Here is a 24,597-nt window from a genome sequence, read left to right as displayed (position 1 = left end):
ATCTGGGCTACCTGGGAGGCTGAGATTAGTGGAACACATGAGCTCCAGTGGCTAAGCTAATCTAGAGTTCACTGTAAGTCCAACATCAGGTCAGAAATGGAGGAGGTCAAAGCATTCATGCTCATCAGTAATGAGAGCAAGCCCATGAGTGGTCACTGAACTTCCAGCCTAGATGAGATGGGAAGACCTAGTCTAAAAAACTCTCTCTCTGTCTCTCTCTGTCTCTGTCTCTGTCTCTCTCTGTCTCTGTCTGTCTGTCTGTCTGTCTGTCTCTCTCTCTCTCTGTCTGTCTCTGTCTCTCTCTGTCTCTCTGTCTGTCTCTGTCTCTCTCTCTGTCTCTCTCTGTCTCTCTGTCTCTGTCTCTCTCTCTCTCTCTCTCTGTCTCTGTCTCTGTCTCTCTCCCCACATATAGATAGATGGATGGATGGATGGATGGATGGATGGATGGATACAGGCAAGGGGGTTCTCCTGCCACACACACACACACACACAAACATACATATACATACACAATATACTATATATATATACTATAATATACAATATACAATTTACTATATCTACATATAGTACCTTTCTGTAGAGTCCTAAAGTGGAAATGTAGCTTAGACATCATCTGATTCAACTCCCACCTAAAGCATGAACCTCATCTATACCACATCTAAGAGGCTTGATCCAGTATAAACAGTGGCAGAACTATTTCTGCAGAAACCTTGTTGTTTGCTAACTGTAGACATAATATAAATCTTTCTTATTGTCATTCAAAAAGTAGGGCAAAAATCCTTATGAAGTAATATTACATTTTAAAGAACTTATTTTAAACTTTTGCTACCTCTTTCATAGTGACTTGACAAAGTACAGAGTTAGGAGTTTGTCCCTAGGAAGCCACTATTTCCTTTTATTTTCTGTAAAAAAGAGAGACTGGGAGTTTGAGGGAAAGACAGGGAGAGAATGGAAGATCTAGACAGAGAGACTCAGGGAGTACTTCCTGTAGGACATTGTATCAATTACAAACTCTGAACTGTGTTTTCCCCTCTAAAATAAAGATTTAGATTAAAGGGTTCCCAAAGTCCCTTCTAGCCATAATCACTGATCCTATGATCCTAGGTCAGAGAATATCAACAATAACATGCAAAGGATACCTTATAGGACACTAAGGTCATCCAAAGGTGCCTTCAGTTTCATTATCATACCGATTTATTAAAAACCAAACAAAAGTGTACCCCTTTGTATGCAAAAGCGAATGACCAAAATAGTCTGTCCATTAGTGTATTTTAAACAAAATTAGATATAATTTGCTATCTTTCTGTATTTGACCTGTAGTTTTATGATTGGATATTGTATTTCTATTACTTGGCTACAAGTTTGAATGAATCATTAAGACTAGAAAGAGTAAGTCTGCTTAAATTTCTTGAAAGTATATCTAACAATTAGGAAAACTCGAAAACTTCAGTTGTGGCTGATCTCTGGACAATATAGATTTATAAACAACTTTAAATGATGGTATATGTATTAATTTGACTTTCAACTCTCATCATAACGAAGCAGACATGTACATCCTAGCGTGTAAGTCCACACTTATGAAACTTAGTGGTGTTTCTCTTCTACAAGCTTGTGGTTAGGCAATAAGATGGAGGATATCAAAAAGTTTTAAACTGAAATAGAAGATTTGACTTTTTCCTTTTTATGGGATTCAATATACTCTGATTTAAAGTAGTTCAAGAGAAGATTATTATCTTTTGGCACCCATTTTAATATGTGCAATAAAACAAAAATTATCAACCTTGCATAAAGCAGAAAAATATTTTCACTGAGGGGGTCCAATAAAACTGTGGAACATCCTGAACATAAAGGATATCTTCTTGGATGTAAAACAGAACCTTTTTAATGGTTTGGGGAGGAAGGATCATTATTTTTTTAATCCTAAGTGGGAGGAATGTTTTAGAGATGTCAGAACTGGGGTATTCTGGGGCTAATATGCAAAATCAAAAAGAAGATAAATGCAATACTTGTAAAACAAGGGGATTATCAAAGATAGGGCTGAATTCTAATGAGCGTACCAGAGCAGCCTGAAATTGAAGACTGACATAACATATAAGAGCTCCAGGGAGGTCTGGAAAGGTTTATCTCCTGGCTCACAATACATGACTTTTGGAAGAGTCATGGATAAGAGAGAAAAAACAGACTCTCCATGCACACTCCATATCTCCCCCACCCCCCTCCATACACACACACACCACCCCATCACCAATTTCGAATTTAAAATAAATGGTCAACTAAAATCTAATTTTTCCAGGTTGGCACTGCCTATGCTGCTTTTTTTGGTATTTTGCATAGAGAAGTCAAAGCCACATGCAAATACCTGCTAGTGACTCTTCAGACCAGTGGGTCCTCCTGCCAATGGCCCACGCAGCCCAACTTACTGTCCAGGCTTTGATGGAATGGTTGGTCGGAAGTTGCTTCTGACCAGTTTCCCAGCTCTGATCAGGAGGCTTAACTTCTGGTTGGCACAGGCTTCTTTACCACAGGCGCTTTTGATGTCAAAAGTATTGTGACCCTTAACTGTGGTGGAAAACTACTTTGGGGGAGAAAGAGGGAGGCAACAAAAGAAGAAACCTCAGCCCTTCAAAACAACTGGCTGATTTTAAAAGCTAATAATAATAAGGGTGTTCCTATACACCACAGCTGTTTTTTCAACAACATTGTGTTTTCAATAGAAGAGGAGAAATGTAAGTTATAGCATACTTCAAACAAACCAGTCCATTCTAGATAATTAAAGCTTACATTTACCAAGGCAGGCAGCAGTTTGAAAAATGTCAACATTTTGGCCTGGTCCTAGAGGAAAGCTCAGTGCCTCTCACCCTACTCCTCCACCCCTAGTAAAGGCCCTGTGCAAATCATCCCAATATACTATAGTGACCTAGGATGCATAAGAGATGTACAGTTAGAAAAGGAACTAAGAGGCCATATAGTTCAACTCCTCATTTGGTAGAAGAGAAAATTGAGGCCCAGGAAGGTTAACTGATTTGTCTGAAATCACGAAGATTGTAAAGAGTAGACTTGGCACTTAGTTGTCACTATTATCAAAGAGAGATAGAGTCCCTAGAGTCCTGTATTGATTTTATTTTATTTCAGTCAGCTTCAGAATAAAAAGGCTAGGGATCTCTGCTGTGGCCTGTTTTACTATTCATGTTGTAGGTAGAAATTTTACCTTTTCAAGGTAAAAAAATCCCCAAAGTTACCTTGAATCAGGTAATTACTACCTGCTGTAATGGTGAGCAAAGTATTACTTTGTTCCTTGTTTCAAGCAGAGTAGTACTTAGCTCCTTGTTTCAGCTACTCAAGTGTCTTTGAGACTCTCCTGTGATTATATCAAGTATTTATTGGAAACAGTACACATTGTGTTGCCCTTAATAGGCCTAAGCTAGTTTGGAGCCCTTCCATGACCTTAATAGGCCTAACATCATCATATGGAGCCCATGATGGGAGAAACTTGCCTAAAGACTGGAACAGGAAGGATTCGATGGGAAGAAGCAGAGTAGATAATAGCTTAAGCACAAGCTAGGACCAAGCAAAACTCAGAGGGAGAATGCTTGTGATTTCAGCACTCTGTAGCAGCTTGTCTATTGGTCTGTCAGACAAAAGCCTTGTCTATTGTTTTTGGAGAGAAGTCCTGAAAGAGGACTTTAATGATGATCTGGAAGCCCTGGAAAAAAAAAAAAAAACTTTGCTGCTATTTACAAAAGTCCTGAAAGAGGGCTTTACTGCCATTTACATAAGTCCTGGGACTTTACTATTGATTTATGTTTGATTTCTCAGACAGACACTTTGTCTGTTGGTTTGTGGTACTCTGTCAGACAGAAATTGAATTGAGATGATAATGCCGGAAATGTGTGTGAATATTGTTGTAACTCTGCCAAGCTTGATGTGTGTAAAATTGTTGTGGCTCTGTTAAGTTTTGTCTTCTCAGAAACAGAAACTGCAAAGAGCTTAGAGTGGACTAGTCACCATAAGCTGCAATCAGACAGCTGCCTACCTGTGAATCCAGGCAACAGAAGGGTGAATCCAAGCGAGAGCTGAGAGTGTCGAAGAGGAGCCATGGAATTTGGAAGTCAGCCTCAACTTAAGATGAAAGGACCTTTACTTGGGCACTTAGTGCTGACTGATGAGATTATGATTTATTGAGACCTAAGGGTGGATGTCTTTGTACTTTCCACTACCCTTAAGGATGATCCGACTTAAGGATATTGGAAGCCAGCCTCCAATCAAGGTGAAAGAAGACTTTAGATGGATAGTTTATACTGATTGAGGAGATTGTGACCTACTGAATCATATGTTTTGTTTAAGACTATGTGGCTACCTTAGTAATAAATTGTCATGTTATATTTTTGTGAATGTTTTGCTTTAGTTTTTTGCTGAACAAATAGAGAATTTACTACACTATTGATCAGAACCTTAAGGTTATTCACAGCAGCAGTTCTCAGGAGAGCTGTTTGCGATTGGCTTTACACCTGCTTAGCATAGTTCTAGACACAATGTAGGTATTTAATAAATGTTTATTAAATTAAGCAAGCTACTTAACCCCTCTGAGCTTCAGTTTCCTCATTTATATTTAACATCCCATCTGGATCTACCTACCCAAACTCACAGACATGCAGGCTGATCCCATGGAGAGATGACAATGCTTGGAGGCTATAGAAGTATGCTGACCTGATGGTCCAAATTCTTAAAACCAAGGCTCATGAACCCCTATGGTATACTTGCCTTTATAAATCAGGCAGAAGTCACAATTAACTCAAAACAAAGGAATTTCCTAAGATGGTAAGAACAGTAGGATACAATAGAACCCCCCACAAACCTAGGGTGGATTCTCATACACAAATATACCTATATATATGTACATATGTGAGATACATATCTATCATCAGTAGGAAGAGTGAGATTAATTTGGGGCACACTGATATTGAAGCACACATGTAAGGAACGTTTTTGGACAAGACAACATATGAATCCAGTATTGCAGGGTCTGAATGTCCTTTCTCTTCTTGTGTTTTCTTCAAGCTGCTCCCTCTAAGGCATAGCATCTGTGATGGGTCAGTTGCTCAGTTGGGCTCCTTAGGTCTGTTCCTCTCCACAATGGATCTCTTCTCCTGTCCAATCATTTCCCTTTGCTGGAGATCCAGGGGTCACAAACCACAAAGTGGCTTCCTGCCTTCTATCAGCTTCGACTGCTTCAGCTTATCTTTTTTAAAGTCCCCTAGGAGGTATGGACAATCTTTGGTCAGCTAACACTAAGCCTCTCTTCCAATTCAATCAGAGGAGCCTTTTCAAATTTAATGAAGGCATTACAGTATGTGAATGTGTGTATACATATGCATATGTATGTGTATGTGTATACACACATATGTGTGTATGTGTGTTATATATGTATATATGCATATATATATGCTCTTTGTGATTTATTAGCATATTCATATTTTCTTACCTTGGTTATCTAACCCTTATTTTCCTCGATTATATAAACTGAGGTGAAAGACACCAAATTCACCCCATATGACATGTAAAAAGAGGAACTACTCGGAGTAGATAGCCTTCAAGAGCTTTTCTAACTGTACCATCAGAAAGAAAACAGATGCAGACATAAAAATTGAAATAGAAACAGAATCAGAGTTAGGTTTAAGACTCAATGATCTCAAAATACTTATTCTTCTCCTTACAATGCAGTTTGATTGGATTTTATTTTTACCTTCTCTTCTTCCTCAAAACCTGATGGTATGTGACTGGAAATGTCTTAAAGGTGCCCTTTTTCCCCCCCAGAAGGGGTATTTGCATTTTCTCAGAATCAGTAAGACCTGGGGTCAAGTCCTAGATTCATCAGTGGCTCTGCTTAGTTTCAACTCCAAGGGACATCATGCCATAAGCTGACCACCTGAAATTTCATCCCCATGCAGACCGACTCGACTTTTGATAACTCAATATCTCAGCTCCCTAACTTGCATCTCCCTTCTGATTGGAGGGCTGGAGAGGAGTGTATTAAACTCTTCCCAAAGCCTTCTTTTTTCGAAGACTCAGAACTTTTCAGGTAACTCTCTATTTTCCATCAGCAGCTCTGCTTGATTTTGCCTCCACGGAAGAGATGAGGGAAAGGAAAGAGCTTTATATAGTAACTTACTATGTGTCAGGTACTATGCTAATGCTTTGCAAATATCTCATTTGGCCCCCACAACAACAACCCTGTCAGGTGTGTTATCCCCATTTTTTACAGCTAAGGAAACTGAGGCAAGAAGGGATAAGTGACTTACCCAAAGTCATGCAACTAATAAATGTCTGAGTCCAGAATAGAGTACAGATCTTCCTTAACTCCAGGCCCTGAGTTCTATTCACTGTACCACCTATGCATTCCTCCATAGCCAGTCCCCACCCAATGGATAATCCCTGACCTGCCCCACCCCCACCTCTTTTCAGTTTCCTTTTCTTTCCCCATTAGATTGTAAGCTCCTTTTTTATTCGTACCCCCAAAGCTTAATACATGCTGGCACAAAGTAGACATTAATAAGTATTTATTGAAAAGACCTGCCTTAAACAAACACTTACTGCCTATATTACCGTGGGCAATTCACTGAAATCCTCAGTTACTGGGAACTCTCTAAGAGTAAAAGTTTCAGAACTGGTACAGACCTTCAGTGATATCCTTCTTCATTAGGAGTTCCTTACCTCAAATCAAACAATTCTAACTTTTCCTTCCCTTTTCCCCATACACTTAAAAAAGCAAGAAAACAAAAACAAAAAGATGCTAATAGGGTCTGTCACCCCTGCTAACTATCCATTCATTAAATATTTATTGAGCATTGCAGGGTTTATACTTTCTATAAAGCTCTGTTATCTTGGCCTTTCCTCAAGAAGACCAGTCACATGTGCAATCAATTCTCACCATGCTAATCATCAGTAATTAGGAAACTCCTAAAAGTTTAGGGGGCTTAGCTTAAGTGGGAGCTGCATGCAAATAGTGTTTTATGGCATCTTAAAGGCTGTGATAATACTCTGTAAAGACCCCTGCTTGAACCCATGGAGCCTGTGAGTAGGGAAGTATAGTAAGTAGGTTGACTCTCAGCTTGATCTTTTAGGGTTCTTACACTTCCTGAGCCTCTCAAGATTGAGATGGGCTGATGGGGTGGTAATTATACACATAGTTATGGTCTACAGGGGAAAAAAATCCTCCCAAGTAATATAAGATGAAGATTGAAATGTGTAGGATTCATTATCACACTTGTGAAATTAAACCATTTTTCAAAGCATATCACACTTTGGTTTTTTGTTTGTTCACCAGGCATTTCTAAAGTATTAAAAGAAAATAACCTCTAACTTTATATATATTTTACGAAAAGGCAGAAAGATATTTGTTTTTACTGATCTGTTTTTTAGAGAATCGATTCTGGACCTTGCTCCAATGGCATTGTGGAAGTAGATTCATACCAGGCAAGGCAATAGCTAAAAGGGAACTCTGGAAGAATCATTAATCATTAATTAATCATTAGGTTTGGCCTAGTTCTAAAGAGAAGCTTTGGGCATCAAGATCATTAATCAGTTACTAAGAATTCTGTTGCCTGGATAAAATTCATTGGAAGAAGGGGAAGGATAAGAGAGAAGAGGGAAATTCATGGCCTGGGAAACTGCTTTTGAGCCCACCACTTGAATTGGCACATCAGGGATCTTTATTACCCTTTCACCCAGATTCAGCATAGTTTTGGGAAGCATATCTCTCACCCTGGATCATGTTCCATAAAGACTCAGAACTGAAGACCTAGAGCCTTTTTCCTGGATGAAAAATGGAACAAGTGCCCATTGACCAGGCTGCCTTATTCCTAGAACTCCCCTGTTCCCCAAACAAAACAACAAGTTTTATGTGTGAGGAATACCAAATAGGCCAGTATGGGTGGGCTATAAAACTTTTGGAGGGTAGTAGTATATGAGAAAATTAGAAAAAAAAAACAGGAAGGAACCAGGTTTTGACAGGCTTTCAAAACCAAATAGTGAAGTTCATCTTTGATCCTGGACATAATAAGAAGCCATGAGAATTTATTGAGTGGAGGTGTGATTTCCTATGATTTAGGAAAATCACTTTGACATTTGTATGACAGATGGATAGGAGAGGGTAGTGTCTGGGGAGGGTAGAGATTAGAATGAGGTAGGGGACTAATTTGCAGGCTATTGTAATAGTCTAGGCAAGAGATAGTGTGAGATTTAGAATGGTGGTTATGTGAATAGAGGCAATGGAGAGGTTGTAGAGGGGAAAATAATAAGATTTGGCAACTAAATGAATATGTGCTTACCCTCTGAGATTACTTCCCATTTATACTATATGTATGTTGTATATACTGTTATTTGTATATTGTAGCCTCCCCGTTTCCCCCCAATTTGAATGTGAGTTTTTTGAGGGCAGAAATCATGTTTTAGCTTCTCTTTGTATCTGCCAGTGTTTAGCACAATGCCTAGAACATAGTGAGCAAATAACAAGTGCTTGTTCACTGATTGACTTAATGAGGGTGAGGAATTACGGATGACGCAGAGGTTGTAAACCCAGGTAGCCAGAAAGACAGCGGCCCCCTTAACAGCAAGAGGGAAAGTCAGAAGAAGGGTTTGAGAGAGGCAGATGATAACTAGTTCTGTTTTGAACATGTTGAGTTTGTGCTATCTAGAACATCCAGATCAGAATGTCCAACAGGCAGTGGGGATGCACTATTAGACCTCAGGTAGCAGGCTAGAGTTGGATGCATACATTTGGGGGTTTTCTGCATTAAAAAAATGCAACTGAATCCTTGGGAGCTAAAGATATCACCATTAAAGATACTAATAGCTAAAGTTTATATAGTTCATTTAGGTTTAAAAGCATTTTACATATATCATCCCATTTAATTCTCACAACAACCCTGTGAAGTTGCTATTATTATCCCCATTTTGCAGAAAAGGCTGCTAGGGGTAAAATGGCCCAGAAAGTCACACAACTAGTAAACATCTAAGGAAGGATCTGGACCAGCCTTCAAGAATCCAAGTGCAGTATTCTAGCCACGACATCACCTACATCTGTATGACTTTGGGCGAGTCACCTTGGCCTCAGTTTCTTCATCTGCAAAAGGACTTGTTCCTTCTGAGGCCTTTGACACTGTTGGTCACTGAGATTTTGTGACCCTGTTTTCTTCATTTTTTTCCTACCTGTCTGACCACTCCTCAGAATTCCTTACTAGCTCTTCATCCAGGTCTATCTACTAGCTGTGAACATCTCCCAAGGCTCTGCTCTAGGCTGTTCTCTCCTTTTCCCTCTCTATCTTTCAGGGGTTTCATCAATACCCAACAGTCCAGATAATAATTCTATATGGATTGTATATATACATATATGTGTATAGAAATGTATTGTATACATATGCATACATGTTTATATAGGCATATAATATATTATGTACATATATGCATATATGTATGCTATGTGTACATATACATATATCCAACACTAACCTCTCTCCTGAGCTACAGTCACACATCACCAACTGTCTTTGGGACATCTCAAATTCAATGTTCTATTCACATCTCATATTCAACAGGTGAATTGCACAGATACCAGCAGATCCCCTTCTCCCCCTTGTACACACCCATTACTGTTCTCATTTCCTTGGGGTCCATGCTAAATAACTCCCTAGAGTATCTCATGACAAATTTGAGCTAAGATTTTCTTCTATTTGTTTTGACCTGCTTAAGGGAAAGTAGTAAAATAATGGGTGCTGTGTAGCCAAGAAGAATGGCAATCAGGGACTCCCTAAGAGAAGACTATTAAGAACAATTCAATTTAGATTAACTGCCTTTGAATAAAAGAAAAGACCAATCCCCTCCCCCCCTTCTTCAGGGACTTAGGAGCCTGGAGAACACATTGGAAAATGGGGTAGGAGTGGGGCAGGGCAATGAAAAGAAAATTGTAGATTAGAAAGAAAAATCACAAGGGGGAATGAATACTATATAGCAGAGTTAAATGAAATAGGACTGGATTTAGAGCCAGATGACCTAGGATCAAGTCCTTGTTGGTTTGGCTACTTACTACCTTGTGCATGTCATTTAGATTATCTGGGCCTCACTTTTTCTAGGGGTTTGGAACTTATGGTCTCTAAGGTTTATAGAACTAGAAGAGTTCTATATCCTATGAAACCTATAAAACAGACCAAGCTATTGAATAAGAAGAGAATTATAATTTAGCTCAACTATATATAATTTTTATCATGAAATTCCTTTGCACTTTAAAAAAAAGATTAGTTCAGTACTTGAACTGCCTGTTTAGATTGTAGGGGAAAGAACACATTTGAAGAAAAGAAAGTAGAGAAAAGGTAATGATGCCAAGAATGTGGGATTTAGGAAAAATCTCTGCCTTTGAGCCCAACATGGCGGAAATGGAAAACTAATGAAACTAAGCAACACCAGGAATCTGGCTAGGGGAGCTTCTTATTTGGAATTGATCATGGAAGTTTGACTTGTTTTCTCACATATACCAAATGCATTCTTTGGAAGTAAAGGATTTTTTAATGTGTGCCCATTTCATTTTTTTTTTAATTTTGTAAATCTCTCCATGCATACAACTAAACCACCAGATGCAACTTCCCCAAAATAAGGCTCATTATTAACCAAATTCTCAGAATCAGAAATCCTTGGTTCCAGTGTTCTTAAGCTTGACTTTGTACTGAATCTGTATATCCTTGATAAGAATACTCCATCTTTACCTCTTCAAATGCCACCCTTCCATCCAAGTCTAGTTTATGGCCCATCTTTTCCATGAAGTCTTACTCAACTACTCTCTAAAATGTTTCTCTTCCTTTCACTCCTATTGCATGCTGTTAGTTGATCAATAGCACTTATTTATTATGTACTTACTATATGTCAGGCTCTGTGCTAAGTGCTAGAGGACAAAAGCAAAGAGTCCCTACCCTTAAGTAACTTAGCTTCTAATGTGAAAAGCACCTTGTATATTCACAGAGAGCACATTTTGCCATTTGCTATTGATTGTTTTCCTCATGTGATTCTTTCATTCTTGTTTATTTATAGGATATTGGGACATTTTGCTTCCTCAATAATACTACAGAGTCTCTGATGCAATGGCACTTTTGAGTTTTGCATCCCTGCTGAGTACGTCATATGGTGACTGGCAGAGAATTACATATTAACATACAATGGTGATTGATCAAATCAGGTCTAAGACCTTCAGATAAGGTGTGCTTCCACAACATTTTTATGAGCTCATAATATAATCTCAAATGAAATTTGGTTAACAATTTTTTTTAATTACAGGTAAATAAGACACCTGAAATGAAAAGCTCTACCAAATAGGAAAAGTGTGCAAAAGCTCTGCGTCATCCTATTTAATGGATATGAGGTAACATAATTAGCAAAGCATAATAACTACAGTTACAAATATCTACACAATCAGGTTAAGATTTAACTTTAACTCATGTTAACCAATTAACTCATTCCATCTGTTCCTTTTTCCTCATTCTCCCAATGTTAGCCTTATATTAATGGTTACTCTTTCCGCTCACTCAGTTCTCTTATTTACGTAAGCCACATTGCCATGGCCAGTGATTACGACTGGAAACTATCACACAGAAACTATTACTTGAGTCGCAGTTCTTTCTCTTCCTTTATGGAGGACCCCCTCTGTGTGCTTTGAAGGGTGGTTCTTTCATACTTTCAGTATATACATAATGTCTTATTATTGTTAGGGTATAGAGCCCACTGCACAGGGTAAGGGGTGTGGGCTTCACAGAAGATACTTGTTATTTTGTGGTGGTGTTAAAAAGTCCTCCAAACAAACAAAATATGGCACCCATCTCTTTGATAGTCTAGATTAGTTCGTAGCAGAAATTGGGACAGACACTTTGAAAGCATTCTGGGCACAGAGGAAATTAATACCACAAAAGGTACACAAGGCTTCATATCTAATAGGAGTTGATCTTGTTGAGGAATGAGCTATTCAGGCAATATGAATTTTATGTGCATCGTAATAATAAGAAATGTGGGCTATCATCTGTATGTAATTCATGCAAAGAAAAAGAAAGTTTTATCTTTTCCAAATTTGTTTTAGAAAGGAAGAACTGACAGCAGCATTCCAAAAATGTAATCCCAGAATCTAAAAATTGGAAGAAAGCAAGGGCTATCTATTTAACCCACACCTGCATAAGTATTCCCTCCTGAACTCAACAGTCATCTGGATTTTACTTGGCAATCTCCAAGACAGAGTCCAGTACCTCCTACTGAAACATAGTCTACCTTGGTATGCCACTAATTATGAGGCCCTTCCTCCTTATATCAAGCCCAAGTTCACTTTTCTGCACCTGTCATCTATTCGTTCAGTTCACCATAAACAAGCAGAAGTCTAAACCATGTTTCAAGAGATAGTCCTTTAAATACTTGAAAACAGCTGTCATGCATTTAACACATACACACACACACAAACACCATCTTCTCTTTATACTTTTTTTTTTAAGCAATCGTGGTTAAGTAACTTGCTCAAGGTTACACAGCCAGTTATTTCTGGGTGTAGTGCTAAGTATCTGAGCCCGGATTTGATCCCCAGGTCATCCCGGCACTGGGGCCGGTGCTCTTACTCGCTAAGGAACCTGGCCGCCCCCTCTTTACACTTTCTGCACTTCCCCAATCTATAATCTCCTAAAACAGAATTTGCAAACTTGTCATTTTGTTTACTCTGGCTCTCTTCAACTAGTCAATATTCTTCCTAGAATTTGGCACCAAGACTTGAACATAATGTTCCCAATGAGGTCTGACCAGTTCATTACTTCCTAGTAATATAAACTTGTATTAACTTTTTTCTTTAACAGTATGAGATGCATCACACTACTGTTTTATATTGAACTTGTTAAGTCTTTGATTCTAACCTTAATTGTAGAACGTAACTTCTTCTGGGGCCTTTTTATTTATTTATTTATTGTTTGTAATATGCCTTTGATATGTAGGTCATGTATCCATCTGGAACTTTCTGTGGCGTATGGTGTAAGATGTTAGTTTAACTTTATCTTCTGAGAAACTGCTTTCCAATTTCCTTACTATATAACCTATTCTTGGTGAAGCTATGTGTGGCTCATTTTAATCATGACTTTCTTCTCTAGATATTCAATAACCATTATTTTAGTATATTCAAGAATTTTGCCAGGAATCAAAGTGAAGCTTATCAGCTAAGGTGAGCAGATTCCATTATTTATACTTTAAAAAACAGAACTAGACAGCATTTGCCTTTCTCCAGTTCTCTACAATTTTTCATGATTTTTAAGGATTGCTGAGAGTAGCTAAGCAATCCCACCTGTCAGTTCTTTCAGTGCAATGGGATGTAGTTTTTCTGGGCCTGGGGATATACTAATTCATCCTGATCAGATTGTGGTCTTTTACGATTTTGAGTTTCAAATCTCATTGAGCCTTGTTGTTTCCATACCAAAGATCATTCTCCTTGACAGAGAAAAAGACAAGTATGTTTGGCCCCAGAGAGCAGAAGTAGGAGTAATGATTGGAGGTTAAAAAGAAGCAGATTTAGATTTAAAGTAAAGAATAACTTCTGAATGAAGAGAATTATCCAAAAATGGAATGGCTGACTAAGGAGGTAATGGATTCTCCCTTATGGAAGATCTTCAAGAAAAACTGCATGGTCACTTGTGTATGTTGTTGAGATGGTTCTTACTTAGCTATAGGTTGGACTACACCAGGAGTGGGAAAGCTTCAGGCTTAAGGCCACATGTGGCCTTCTAGGTCCTCAAGTGCAGTCCTTTAACTGAATCCAAACTTCACAGAACTCTTCTGTAGTGGTATTCAGTTTGGATTTAGTCAAAGGGTCACACTTGAGGACCTAAAGGGCCATATGTGGCCTTGAGGCCTCAGGTTCCCCATCCCTGATCTAGATGGTTACTGATGTCCCTTTCAACCCTGAAATTCTATGAAAGTCCATGGGTTGTATGTAGATCAGAATCTAGAGTTGCAAGGAACCTTGGAATTCACCTAAAATTAATCCCTCAGTTTACAGATGAGGAAACTGAGGGTCAGAATAACAGAGCCAGGCTTCAACCTGAGACACTCTGACTGAAAATTCAGCGTTCTTCTTACTGTGCCATCACTAGCCTAGGAAAAGTTAGCTCAGGTCTAGAGCTTTCAGGTTTTCCTCTCATAATTCACTGTCAAGACTTTGGAGCCTTAGGAGTCCTTCCTTTGCTGACATACTTCCCCCTTCCTCCTTTCTCAGCTCTATTTCTTCCCAAGCCTGAAAGCCTCAGGTCCAAACTCTTCCTGCTGTAAATGAGCTAACCTAACAAACTCATTATGCTAATGAATTATAAGATCCAGGCTTCTGAACTTGAAAGGATCTTAGATCATCTTTTATAGATGAGGAGTGTGAGGTCCATAGATGACACATAACTTATACTTTCACCCACAAGCTGCATATGGCAGAACCAGGGTTTCTACTCAGGTGCTCTGATCCAAATCCCCCATCCTCTCCATTAGATCATGCCGATGATAGAAAGCAACATGAACTTCTCAGGAACAAATCACCACCACTTAGACCACACATAAGCATGCTGATACCCACGGCTATCAAATGAAATCTATAATCTACATTCCAAGACTGGCATCTTCCAAATGGTTCTTCTGTAAAAGGTTTCTAACCTAAGAAAAGGAGACATATATTGAATGAGACTTGATTGTTTTTAACCAGAAGAGCAAGAAAGAGACATGCAATTCTTCATTTACAAATGGAGGGGAGAAGAGAAAATTGGGTCTCCTATTGACATATATGTGTGTATGTGTATGTATACATATATATGTGTGTACATACATATACATATATACATACACATACACACATGTATTTCTGTATGAGGAACATAAAGATTGTCTATGTTCAAGACATATTCTCCAGGGAAACAGAACAATCTACCCTGACTATCTCAAGCTGTCCTAAATCCTGCTTAGGTCATTTCAAATATTGTCCCCAGCTACTACCTATTCAGTCCTATGCTGAGTCTATCTTTTGCCACTTGTATAGAAGTTGGGATGGGAAAGAGGTAGAAGGGGGTCTTCTCTCCCCTCTCTGTCACCCAGTAGTTCTGTAACCCAGAATTCAGAGTGCTAAAAATGTTACATACAGTGAGGAGAATTCATTTAACCTCAAGGATTTTATGACATAAGTGTTCTGAGTTTATCTCTCCCTGTTTTTTCTTTGCTACTACTTCCAATTTTAGTGAATTAGAATTAAGCACAGCTAGGTGGCACAATAAATAAAGTATTGGGCCTGGAGTCAGGAGGACCTGAGTTCAAATTTGACCCAGATATTTCCTAGCTGTGCGACCCTGGGCACTTAACTTATGTTTCCCTTAGTGTCCTCATCTATAAAAATGGGTATAACAGTAGCACCTACCTCCTAGAGTTATTGTGAGGATCAAAAGAGATGATCATTTTTAATTGCTTAGCACACATAAGTGCTAGATAAATGTTAGCTATTATTATTATTATTTTCACAAACTAGGAAATTACTTTTGTTTCCCTTTTCTACTTCAATGCTGTCATTATAAGCCTGAAAGCATATTTGATCCTACCCATCACACTATACATAACAACTGTATTCAATTTATTTGGTAAAGAAAGAAATGATACTTCTCTTAATGTTATTATATTTAAGCAGTAGCATGGAAGGCTAGATATTTTGGTCACAAATTCCTGGAAAAATATGCTATTTTTAACTGCTATAAAGGAACACCACGAGAGGAAAAATGAATTACTAGTTTTGGCTTTTGTATAAAAGAGTAGAGAAGAATGCTGAAAAGGAAGAAAAAAAAAGACAAAAAATATTGAATAGGTCCCAAACTATTTATGTTTTATTAAATAAATGTGCAACCAAGGATGTTTATAAAGTCAAACCTCTTCCAAAAATCAACAATATAAAAATTTAAGGGCCATGACAATATTTTGATGTCTGAAACTTCTGAAGACCCCGGCAACAGCATGCATCATGTGACTCATACCACAACTTAACATTACATTGTCAAAAGTTAATGGAGTAAATGGTATGGTGTCAGGGCCTTTTAAGATGCCAGCTAGTTATGACTTTCTTCAGCCTGACAGAATGAACATGTATCAGGGCAACTGGTATGTAGTACGTAAATATAATCCAGTAATTTCATGCCCTGCATCTGTAAATCTCCTCAATGTCATCTCTTTGTGTTCAACTCATTTAAGCTGATTTAAATCAAATTATAGTGTAGGGTAACTGATGTAAACTGGAATTTCCTGAGACATTATTTTCAGTACCACCAAATACTGAAAGCCTGTACTGTTTTTATTGGTTAATTATAATTGGCAGGTCACTTAGAGGCCTGCAAATCTGGTAAAATCTACTGAAGGGTGTAACACAAAAATGAGCTTGTTCTGTGTGTCTCTAGTCCTTAATCTATCCAAACACACAGCATTTCCCTGTACACAATGGTGTATGCTTTCACAAGGATTGACTTTACCAATGACATATTTTACAAAGATGTGTCATTTATAAATTTCAATGTATATACTTCTATATGTATGTCTGTATATCTATGTAAATACATTGTCCCTATAATATATACACATATGTATGTATATATAAAAGTCTTAGTACTTTTACCATAGCAAACTTTTATGTAAATATGTAATATATATATATGTGTGTATATAGGTATATATATGTGTGTGTACATATGTATGTGCATATATAGGGTATTATAAAATTCTTAGAGCTTTCACCATAGCAAACTGTTATGTACACATTTAGTTCACATAGATACATGTATACATACACACATACATATATATCGTATTCCAAAGGTCTTAGTGCTTTCACCACAGTAAACTTTTAAAGTCTAAAAATAAAATCTGACAAAAATAATATAAAAGTCACCTCAAAGCAAATCACTGTGTAAAATACTGAAGTTAAATGAAAAAAAAGTTTAATCAAATTCAAGCTTTAATTAATAGTAGACCAGGAACTCAGTTGACATGCATTTATTTATCAAGCACTTATTATTTGCCACGTACTGTGCTAAGTGCTGGGGATAAAACAAAACAAAATAAAATAGAAAAACAGCCCCCACTCTCAAGGAGCTCACATCCCAATGGGGTGAACATTGTGTATGTAAGTAGGTATATTCAAGATACATTCAAAAGTAGGTGAAGGTAATATGGAAAGTAGAAGGTATTAGCAAGAGTGGGGACAGGAACTGGGAAAAGCCTCCTATACAGGGTGGGATTTGGTTGAAACTGGAAGGAAACTGAGGAACTAAGAGGCAAAGACCAAGAGAGAAAATAGTACAGATGTGGCAGCTTTCTGCTGCAAGAGTACAGAGAGTAGAGACGTTAGAGCTAGATGTCCAAGTAATTACAAAGTTGGTCAATGTAGCTGGATCACAGATTCTATGCTGGAGAGAGAGGTGTAAGAGGCTGGAGAGGGAGGAAGGCACCAGGTGATGAAGAGCTTTAAAGAACAATCAGAGGACTTTCTACTTGACCCTAGAGGTAATGGGGAGCCCCTGGAACACACTTAGCAAGAGCATAACATGATCGACCTAGTCACTGAGAAAAATGTTCTTACAACAAGGAAGACAACATATAAAAAACCATCTCCTAAGCAATAAAGTTTAATTTCTTTATATCTCTCATTCAAGATAAATGGTCAAGTCTATATCATTATGTTCTTTTTCATTCCGAACAAAGAATGGTTCAGAAAGAATAGTAAAGAGGAGAGAGGACAAGATAGAGAGAGGGAAAATGTGAAAATCCTCAATCTTGACATGAGCTTCCAATAATGACTGAAGGGCATCAGAGCAAAGACAGATTTCACAAGGTCCCCTTCTCCTCAGCCTGTAAACTGGTTATCTGACTGTCTGTCCATATACTTAGTCTGACTCTTCTTCCATGACAGCCACGTTATACCAGAAAAGGGCTATCTCCAGTTGTCCTGATCTATATCTTGCCACTGGACCCAGATGGCTCCAGAGGAGAGTGACTTTGCACATCCCCCCTCCCTTAAATCCCAATTCATTTGCAAGTCAAGGTATCACCTTCCTGATGCCATGGTCCTCTTCAAGAACCAAGGACAAACAACAACAACAATTATGAGAGAAGGCTTAATTTATCAGGAATTCACCAACATCAATGGACTTCTCAGCTCCCCGTGAACCATTTTTGGCTGCTCAGAAGATTTATTTCATCTGTCCATGCATGTAACGTTGATTCAAAGCCATACTGTTAAAGAGTTTAACATATGGGGAATTGGAAATTAAGAATATTTTCAGGAATCAAGAAAAGCACTACTGAGATTTAAAAGCCCCTCCCTCTATTACCTTTATTGCTACAAGGCGCTATAATTATGACTGATCATAGGTTTTTTCTTTCTGTTTCTTTCTCATCAGTCCACGTTGGATATGTTGGGTAGATGAAAATTTAGCTCCATAAATTATTTAGTTTTTAGAATGCACAATTTTAATACAACCATTGTTGCTATAATCAAGTCTTTTATTTATTTTTTCCTCTTAATTATTGAGGCATCACTATATGTGTTCTGACCACACAGAAAAATAAATGTAGCATTCCATCAGATAAAGCTGACTTACACACAATATGGTTTGGAAGAGAGAAAAAAAGTGACTTGATAAGATCATAGATCTAGAATGGGATCTCAGAGGCCATTTAGTGAAATCCCTTCATTTCATAAAAGAGGAAACTAAATCCAAAGAGGTTAAGTAAGGTACTCAAGTTCACCCATATAATAAGTATCAGACATAGAATTTAAACCCAAGTCCTCTTAATCCATAGCGAGGGATTCTTTCCAAATGCACCACAAGTCATCAAAATACTTAGGTCATTCAATTTAACCTTGACAAACTCTACTTTCCTTTTCACTCCAACCAGAATATTTTTTCCACTTTCATATATCCACATCTGTTTGATAATCATTTCTTTTCCAATACAAATCACCAGACTCACTGCTAAAGTTCATTGACTGAGAAAGTTCAGATTCTATTTTTAAGCAAGTTAGGGGAATTTACCATAAAGCATATCGTCACCATTATCACATTACCATTGTGATCACCATCATCATTATCAATGGTAAATATTTATCAAGCACCAACATGTATAGGTTTATATCTAACTAAACAATTTGATATTCCTAATAATAAAATGACATAGATTAGGTCTGCTCAGAATTGAATCACAACTGGGTGATTATCCCAAGTTGCTTCAATGAAGAAAGAGTCCAACCAAGTAATGATGTTTAGTGCTAAAGTACTTCCCAGGAGATAAGTCTGGGGAGCAACCCCACTGCATAAGGATATAATGTATTATTTTTTGTCAATATATCACTGACAATCAATTTCACCATGTTCATGGTCATCATGGCCACCTTCTTGTCATTCAAACCCATCAGCAAAGTTAATGTGCTTATCATACCTTGAAAGGCAGAGACTTTCACGTCTGTCTTCGTGTTTCCAGCACTAACCATGGTATATATTAAATGTTTAATAAATTAATTTATTAATCAACCAACAAACATTTATTTCTTGACTACTATGTGCCAGGCAGTATGCAGGTTTAGGAAATACAGACACAAAAGGAAAATCCTTGTCCTCAAACATGGACACAACCATTATCAGCTCTCTAGATAGACAAGCTCCATCCTGAAACCATTAGCTTTCTTGGACAAACCTGTTTTCTTTCTTTTCTTTTCTTTTCTTTTGTTTGTTTTGTTTTAGATAGCTGTTCAGGCTGACAACAAAATTTCCAACTGAATCTGTTAAGTGCAGAGGTCTTGACATAGTTGAGATCTCGATTTTAACATTCTTGCTTTATTTTTTTATCCAAAAGGATCTTAAAGGTTATTGAAACTTCCTACATTCAGAGAAGAAAGGGAACTAATATATCCTGCCTGATCATTGAATATCTGTCTCCATTTCTTCTGTTAGTCCTTAATAGTTTTTTGGAAATTCAATTGCTCCTTTAAATTATTATTAATTTTGTACATTCGTTTTACTTTCGAAGAATGCTCTGAAGAAAGAAAGATATAACCACAAGTCACATGAAGGTTTTCAGACTATTGCTGCCTTCATGGGATGTTTCCAATCCCTCTTTTTCAAGTTATGTTGAATCTTTGTCATAACTGAATTGGAGTCCCTACGGTAGCTGAAAAATCTTAAAGGAATAATGATCACTACTTTCACATGGAACCGTACACAAAATTTCACTCCAGAGACCAAGAAAACATTCATACAGTTATCTAAGAAGCTAAATGGTAATTAAGAAAAGAGCCAGTTTCCACAAAAGCAATTTGAAGCAGTCACTGAAAATTAAGCACCCTATTTCTACCCTGTGGACATCTCTATATAATATCCAAATAACCTGTTTGGAAAAGTAAAAAATTGAATCAACTTGCCTTTGTGAATGAATTGACCAGATGTTTTTTGGCATTGGGGTATCTCTTGGAACTAGCTAATTTGTTTATTTTTTTTAAATCAATCAAACCAGTTTTTAAATATCTTAATTTTCATTAAATTACATATTATTAAAATGGTAAAATAATTAAATTATCACCTTTTATACTGGATTGTGAAATGATAAGCTGTACTAACATGACGTCTCAAGTAAAGAGATCAGGCCATATCTTCAGACAGTTCAAATAGGTTTAAAACTGCCCATATCATGAATTGGCTAACTGAAAAAACAGAGTATAAATTTTAAGAGTATAAATTAATTTTTGATAGTGGTTTTGAGGTGAGGGTCACTACTGCTTCTAAATCCTCCCCTAATAACATTGCCTTTACCTAGCCCCAGCTTCTGTGAACTTAATGTGGAGCTAAGCCTAAAATAAGTTGTTAGAGCTTAATGACCTATGGAGAGAAGTGGTGTCACAGTAGCCCATTCCTCATGGTTACATCCAGAGTTGGCACTAATACTAAATTAAAACATATTTTGTGCACTCTTTTCACCTTCTGACAACATTGTTACCAGAAGTTGGGATTATTATCTTACCTGAATTCTTATTGGTTTTATTCTGTCGGCTCTTGACTTGTTCAGTCCACAATGTGGGATAACGAGACGCAATATCTAAGAAATTAAGCACAACAAAATGAAAATGACTTACAGTTTAAATGCACCAAGGAGGTATTGCTTCAGTTAACGTCCTAAGACAAATATCAATATAGTAAATAAAATGAAATGTTTTAAATCTTTTGGAATTGTGAAAGTCATTTCACATGCATAAAAAAAACTGATCAAAAAGGAGAAAATAGTGTAAGTTTGAAATTATTGAGCCTGTTACTTAGCATCATCTGTACTCCATTGTCTTTCCTCCAGGTGACTGAAAGTCTCTGAATACCAGTATGCTCCACTTGTAAGATAAAACCCTGACCAAACAAAAAAGACCCATTGGTGAAGGGAGTTGTCTACATCTCCAACAGAGTTTCCATTCTGCCAAAAGAATTAATGAAGTTCCCTTAAATGAGAACAATCTTCACATATTTAAAGTAAAATCTGATTTAAAAATTTTTTCAGGAACATGGCCACTCAAAGTATGTCAAATTTGCAATAATTATAGTTGATTAAAATTGTTCTTTAAACAGAATTACCTCGTAACTTGGTCGTAAATTACAAATAGAGAACTCCAAAAAAATAAAATCCATTAGTGATGAGGGATAAGAGATCTGTGATTATAATAACTACTTATAAAAAGATGAAATATGTACAGGAAATATGGCAAGAATTGTGGTTTGTTTTTAAAGTATTAAATATATTAATTATTAAAAGGTATGTAGAAGCCAAAATGCAACTTTCCAGTTCATAATTTGTAGCCAATGGCCACCTTCTTCATTTGTCTTTAAAGTTTAATAAAAGTGAATTTAGTTTTCTTCTGCATGAAACCATTCAGGCCAAATGTTTCCAATAGACAATATTATTGAAAGTCACTTGGCCCTCATCATGTGAAAAAATGACAGAACTCCCATCATAAATCGGGCAAATGGCCAAATATAATCTCTAACATAAGTACGGCTTGAACTAAAATTTAATTTTCTCAATTCCTAATTTTGTCCACTCTAATTCCCCACTGTTCTGCCCCCACCCATTCTCCCCATTAAATGCCTACTATCTGATATCTTCTGATCATTTCTAAAATACACTCACCCTCTTCATCACCTTGAGGCTGAGTCTCCAGCGCAGGAGCTGAGGCATCATCTGAATTCAGAATGGAAAAGATTTGCAAGGAGACTACAATTATGAGAGTAAGTTAAATAAGTGTGCATATATGATTAATGCTAATGATCTGCTCATAGCCCCCAAAGGTTAACAAAAAACAACATACTACACACTTTAATTCAGTTTTAAAAAACACACAGTTTACAAAGTTTTTCCTGAAGCAGTGGTTTCATATAAGAACAGTAAATCAGCATGTTAATCAGTCACTGCTCCGAAATGTTTCCTACTTCTCAGATTGACTCTCAAGGAGGTGGGGGATGGTGTGGGATTGATTGCTGCATTTGTGGCTGTATTAATACAATCAAGAACTGGGATTTAGACAGGGTAAAAATATGGAAAGATTATAAGCAGAAGAAAGCTTAGTAAAAGAGAAGACAATGCAAGGAAAAAGACTCAGTGGATTTAGTCCAGCAGAAAGCTTAAAAGAAAAGATTGAGCTTTTAGGGGCAGGACTCCTATGTGTGATACTCTCTCAGTGTTTTCATGAATGAGAGATAGATAGAGGTTAAAGATCTATTAAGTGAATTATTGCTGTATCACATCTTTATCCACACTCATTTAAGTCTCCTTCTACCAACCACTGTAGAATAGCCCATAAAAGTGTTGTCGTTGTTATTGTTTTGGGGGCTGGGAGAATGTAGTTTGTTTTAGGTGGCTATCTTGCCTTTATTAACAAAGGAAATGAAAGATTGGAGAACAGAGGAATAAATTCATGCTCATTTAAAAATATACACATATATTTAAACTGATAAGTTCTTGAAACTGAATTATACATCATAGTTCTTCTATATGAGCCATATATATGAAACATATATATGGCTCACACCATTAAATATATATATATAAATCTCAGATAATTTTATATACACATATACACATATATACACACACACATATATATATACATACATACATATGTATCAGCTAGGTGATGTGATGAATAAAGCACTGGCCCTGGAGTCAGGAGGACCCAAGTTCAAATCCATCCTCAGACATTTGACACACTTACTATGTGACCTTGGGCAAATCACTTAACCCTAATTGCCTTGCCTTTCCCCTTCCAAAAAACAGATATCGATGGATAGATAGATAGATAGATAGATAGATAGATAGATAGATAGATAGATGATAGATAGATAGATAGATAGATAGATAGATAGATAGATAGATAGATAAGAGAGATAGATGGATAGAGAGATAGACAGACAGACAGACAGACAGACAGACAGACAGACAGACAGACAGACAGATAGATAGATAGATAGATAGATAGATAGATAGATAGATAGATAGATAGATAGATGATATAGATATAGATGTATTTAATGGTGTGAGCCACACTACAATAACAGTCACTGTTTCTTTTGAGAGCTTGTTCTTCAAGAGGACCCAGACATCCTCAAGACAGATGGCCCCCAGCAAGGGAAGTCATTGTGATTCATTTTATGGTGATTCATCAGAACCATCTCAATTTCTTTTCCTTGTGTTCTTCCATATATCTGAGCCAAAATCAATGCTTGCTTGTGTGCATGTATTTGTGATATAACTCTGATGTTAAACCACAAGAATCTGCAGTATCAAGATAGTGCTCAATATAAGGGCTCGATATAATTGCATATCTTGTTTCTATTTGCTCTCTTAGCTACCTGTTGATGCAAAGCAGACTTTTATTAAAATTTATTTATGAGACAAATGGAAAGAATTTTTGAAAAGCACTTATCCCACATGGTAGTGGTGAGGTTCAAGCTGAGCTGATATATGGAAAGTGCTTTATAAACTTTAAAGTGCTATATAAGTATTAACTATATTATCACTATCATTGTTATTCTGCTACAAAACTGGGGAAAGAAATTCAACTTTTATCTACTAGTAGAAAAGCAGATAAGATAGAATGATGGTCACCATGTTCAAAAAATATTCTAAGAAAGAGTCTTTTTTTTGTTCTTTAGCTTTTTTAAGGCTTGGAATTCAAGAAAGGAGAATTAAAAAGAGCAGACATTTAAAAGTCTGACATAAGGTAATTTCAGTTCAACAGTTTTCTCTCTTTTTTCACTAAAGGCTAAAAGAGAAGTCAGCAAATGGGATTCCTCCCCGTACCCAGGGGCATAAGCAGAAAAAATAAAACTGAAGACAAATCAGGAGATCTTCCATGTAATTCTTGAGAACATAGATTGATGGTAATGCGCCTCTCTGCCTTTCCCATACTCCCCATAGTGAGAAACTGAATTCAATTCTTCACTCCATTCTATTTTCTTTCTTCTCCTCAATTCACCCTCTCTATGGTATCCTATTTTC

General features: G+C 37.1%; 1 protein-coding gene across 5 annotated transcripts in view; it reads right to left on the bottom strand.

The window, feature by feature from the left end:
* The window catches only part of SMOC2 (SPARC related modular calcium binding 2), a 261,908-nt gene that overhangs the window by 106,040 nt on the left and 131,271 nt on the right, over positions 1 to 24,597 (bottom strand). For 3 of the 5 annotated variants that reach the window (XM_069070461.1, XM_069070463.1, XM_069070464.1), the window contains 2 exons: positions 22,231 to 22,281; positions 21,082 to 21,156 (listed from right to left, as the gene is read on the bottom strand). In XM_069070461.1, the coding sequence (XP_068926562.1) occupies positions 21,082 to 21,156; positions 22,231 to 22,281 (126 nt within the window). Of the gene's footprint in view, positions 1 to 21,081; positions 21,157 to 22,230; positions 22,315 to 24,597 lie in introns of all 5 variants that reach the window. The other 2 variants (XM_069070460.1, XM_069070462.1) reach the window with 1 other exon arrangement.

The sequence above is a fragment of the Petaurus breviceps genome, unplaced genomic scaffold, assembly GCF_028583685.1.
Source record: "Petaurus breviceps papuanus isolate PSGF00001 unplaced genomic scaffold, PetGlider_PUasm1.0 90808, whole genome shotgun sequence".
NCBI classification, from domain to species: Eukaryota; Metazoa; Chordata; class Mammalia; order Diprotodontia; family Petauridae; genus Petaurus; species Petaurus breviceps.
This window is presented reverse-complemented; position numbering and strand designations above follow the sequence as displayed.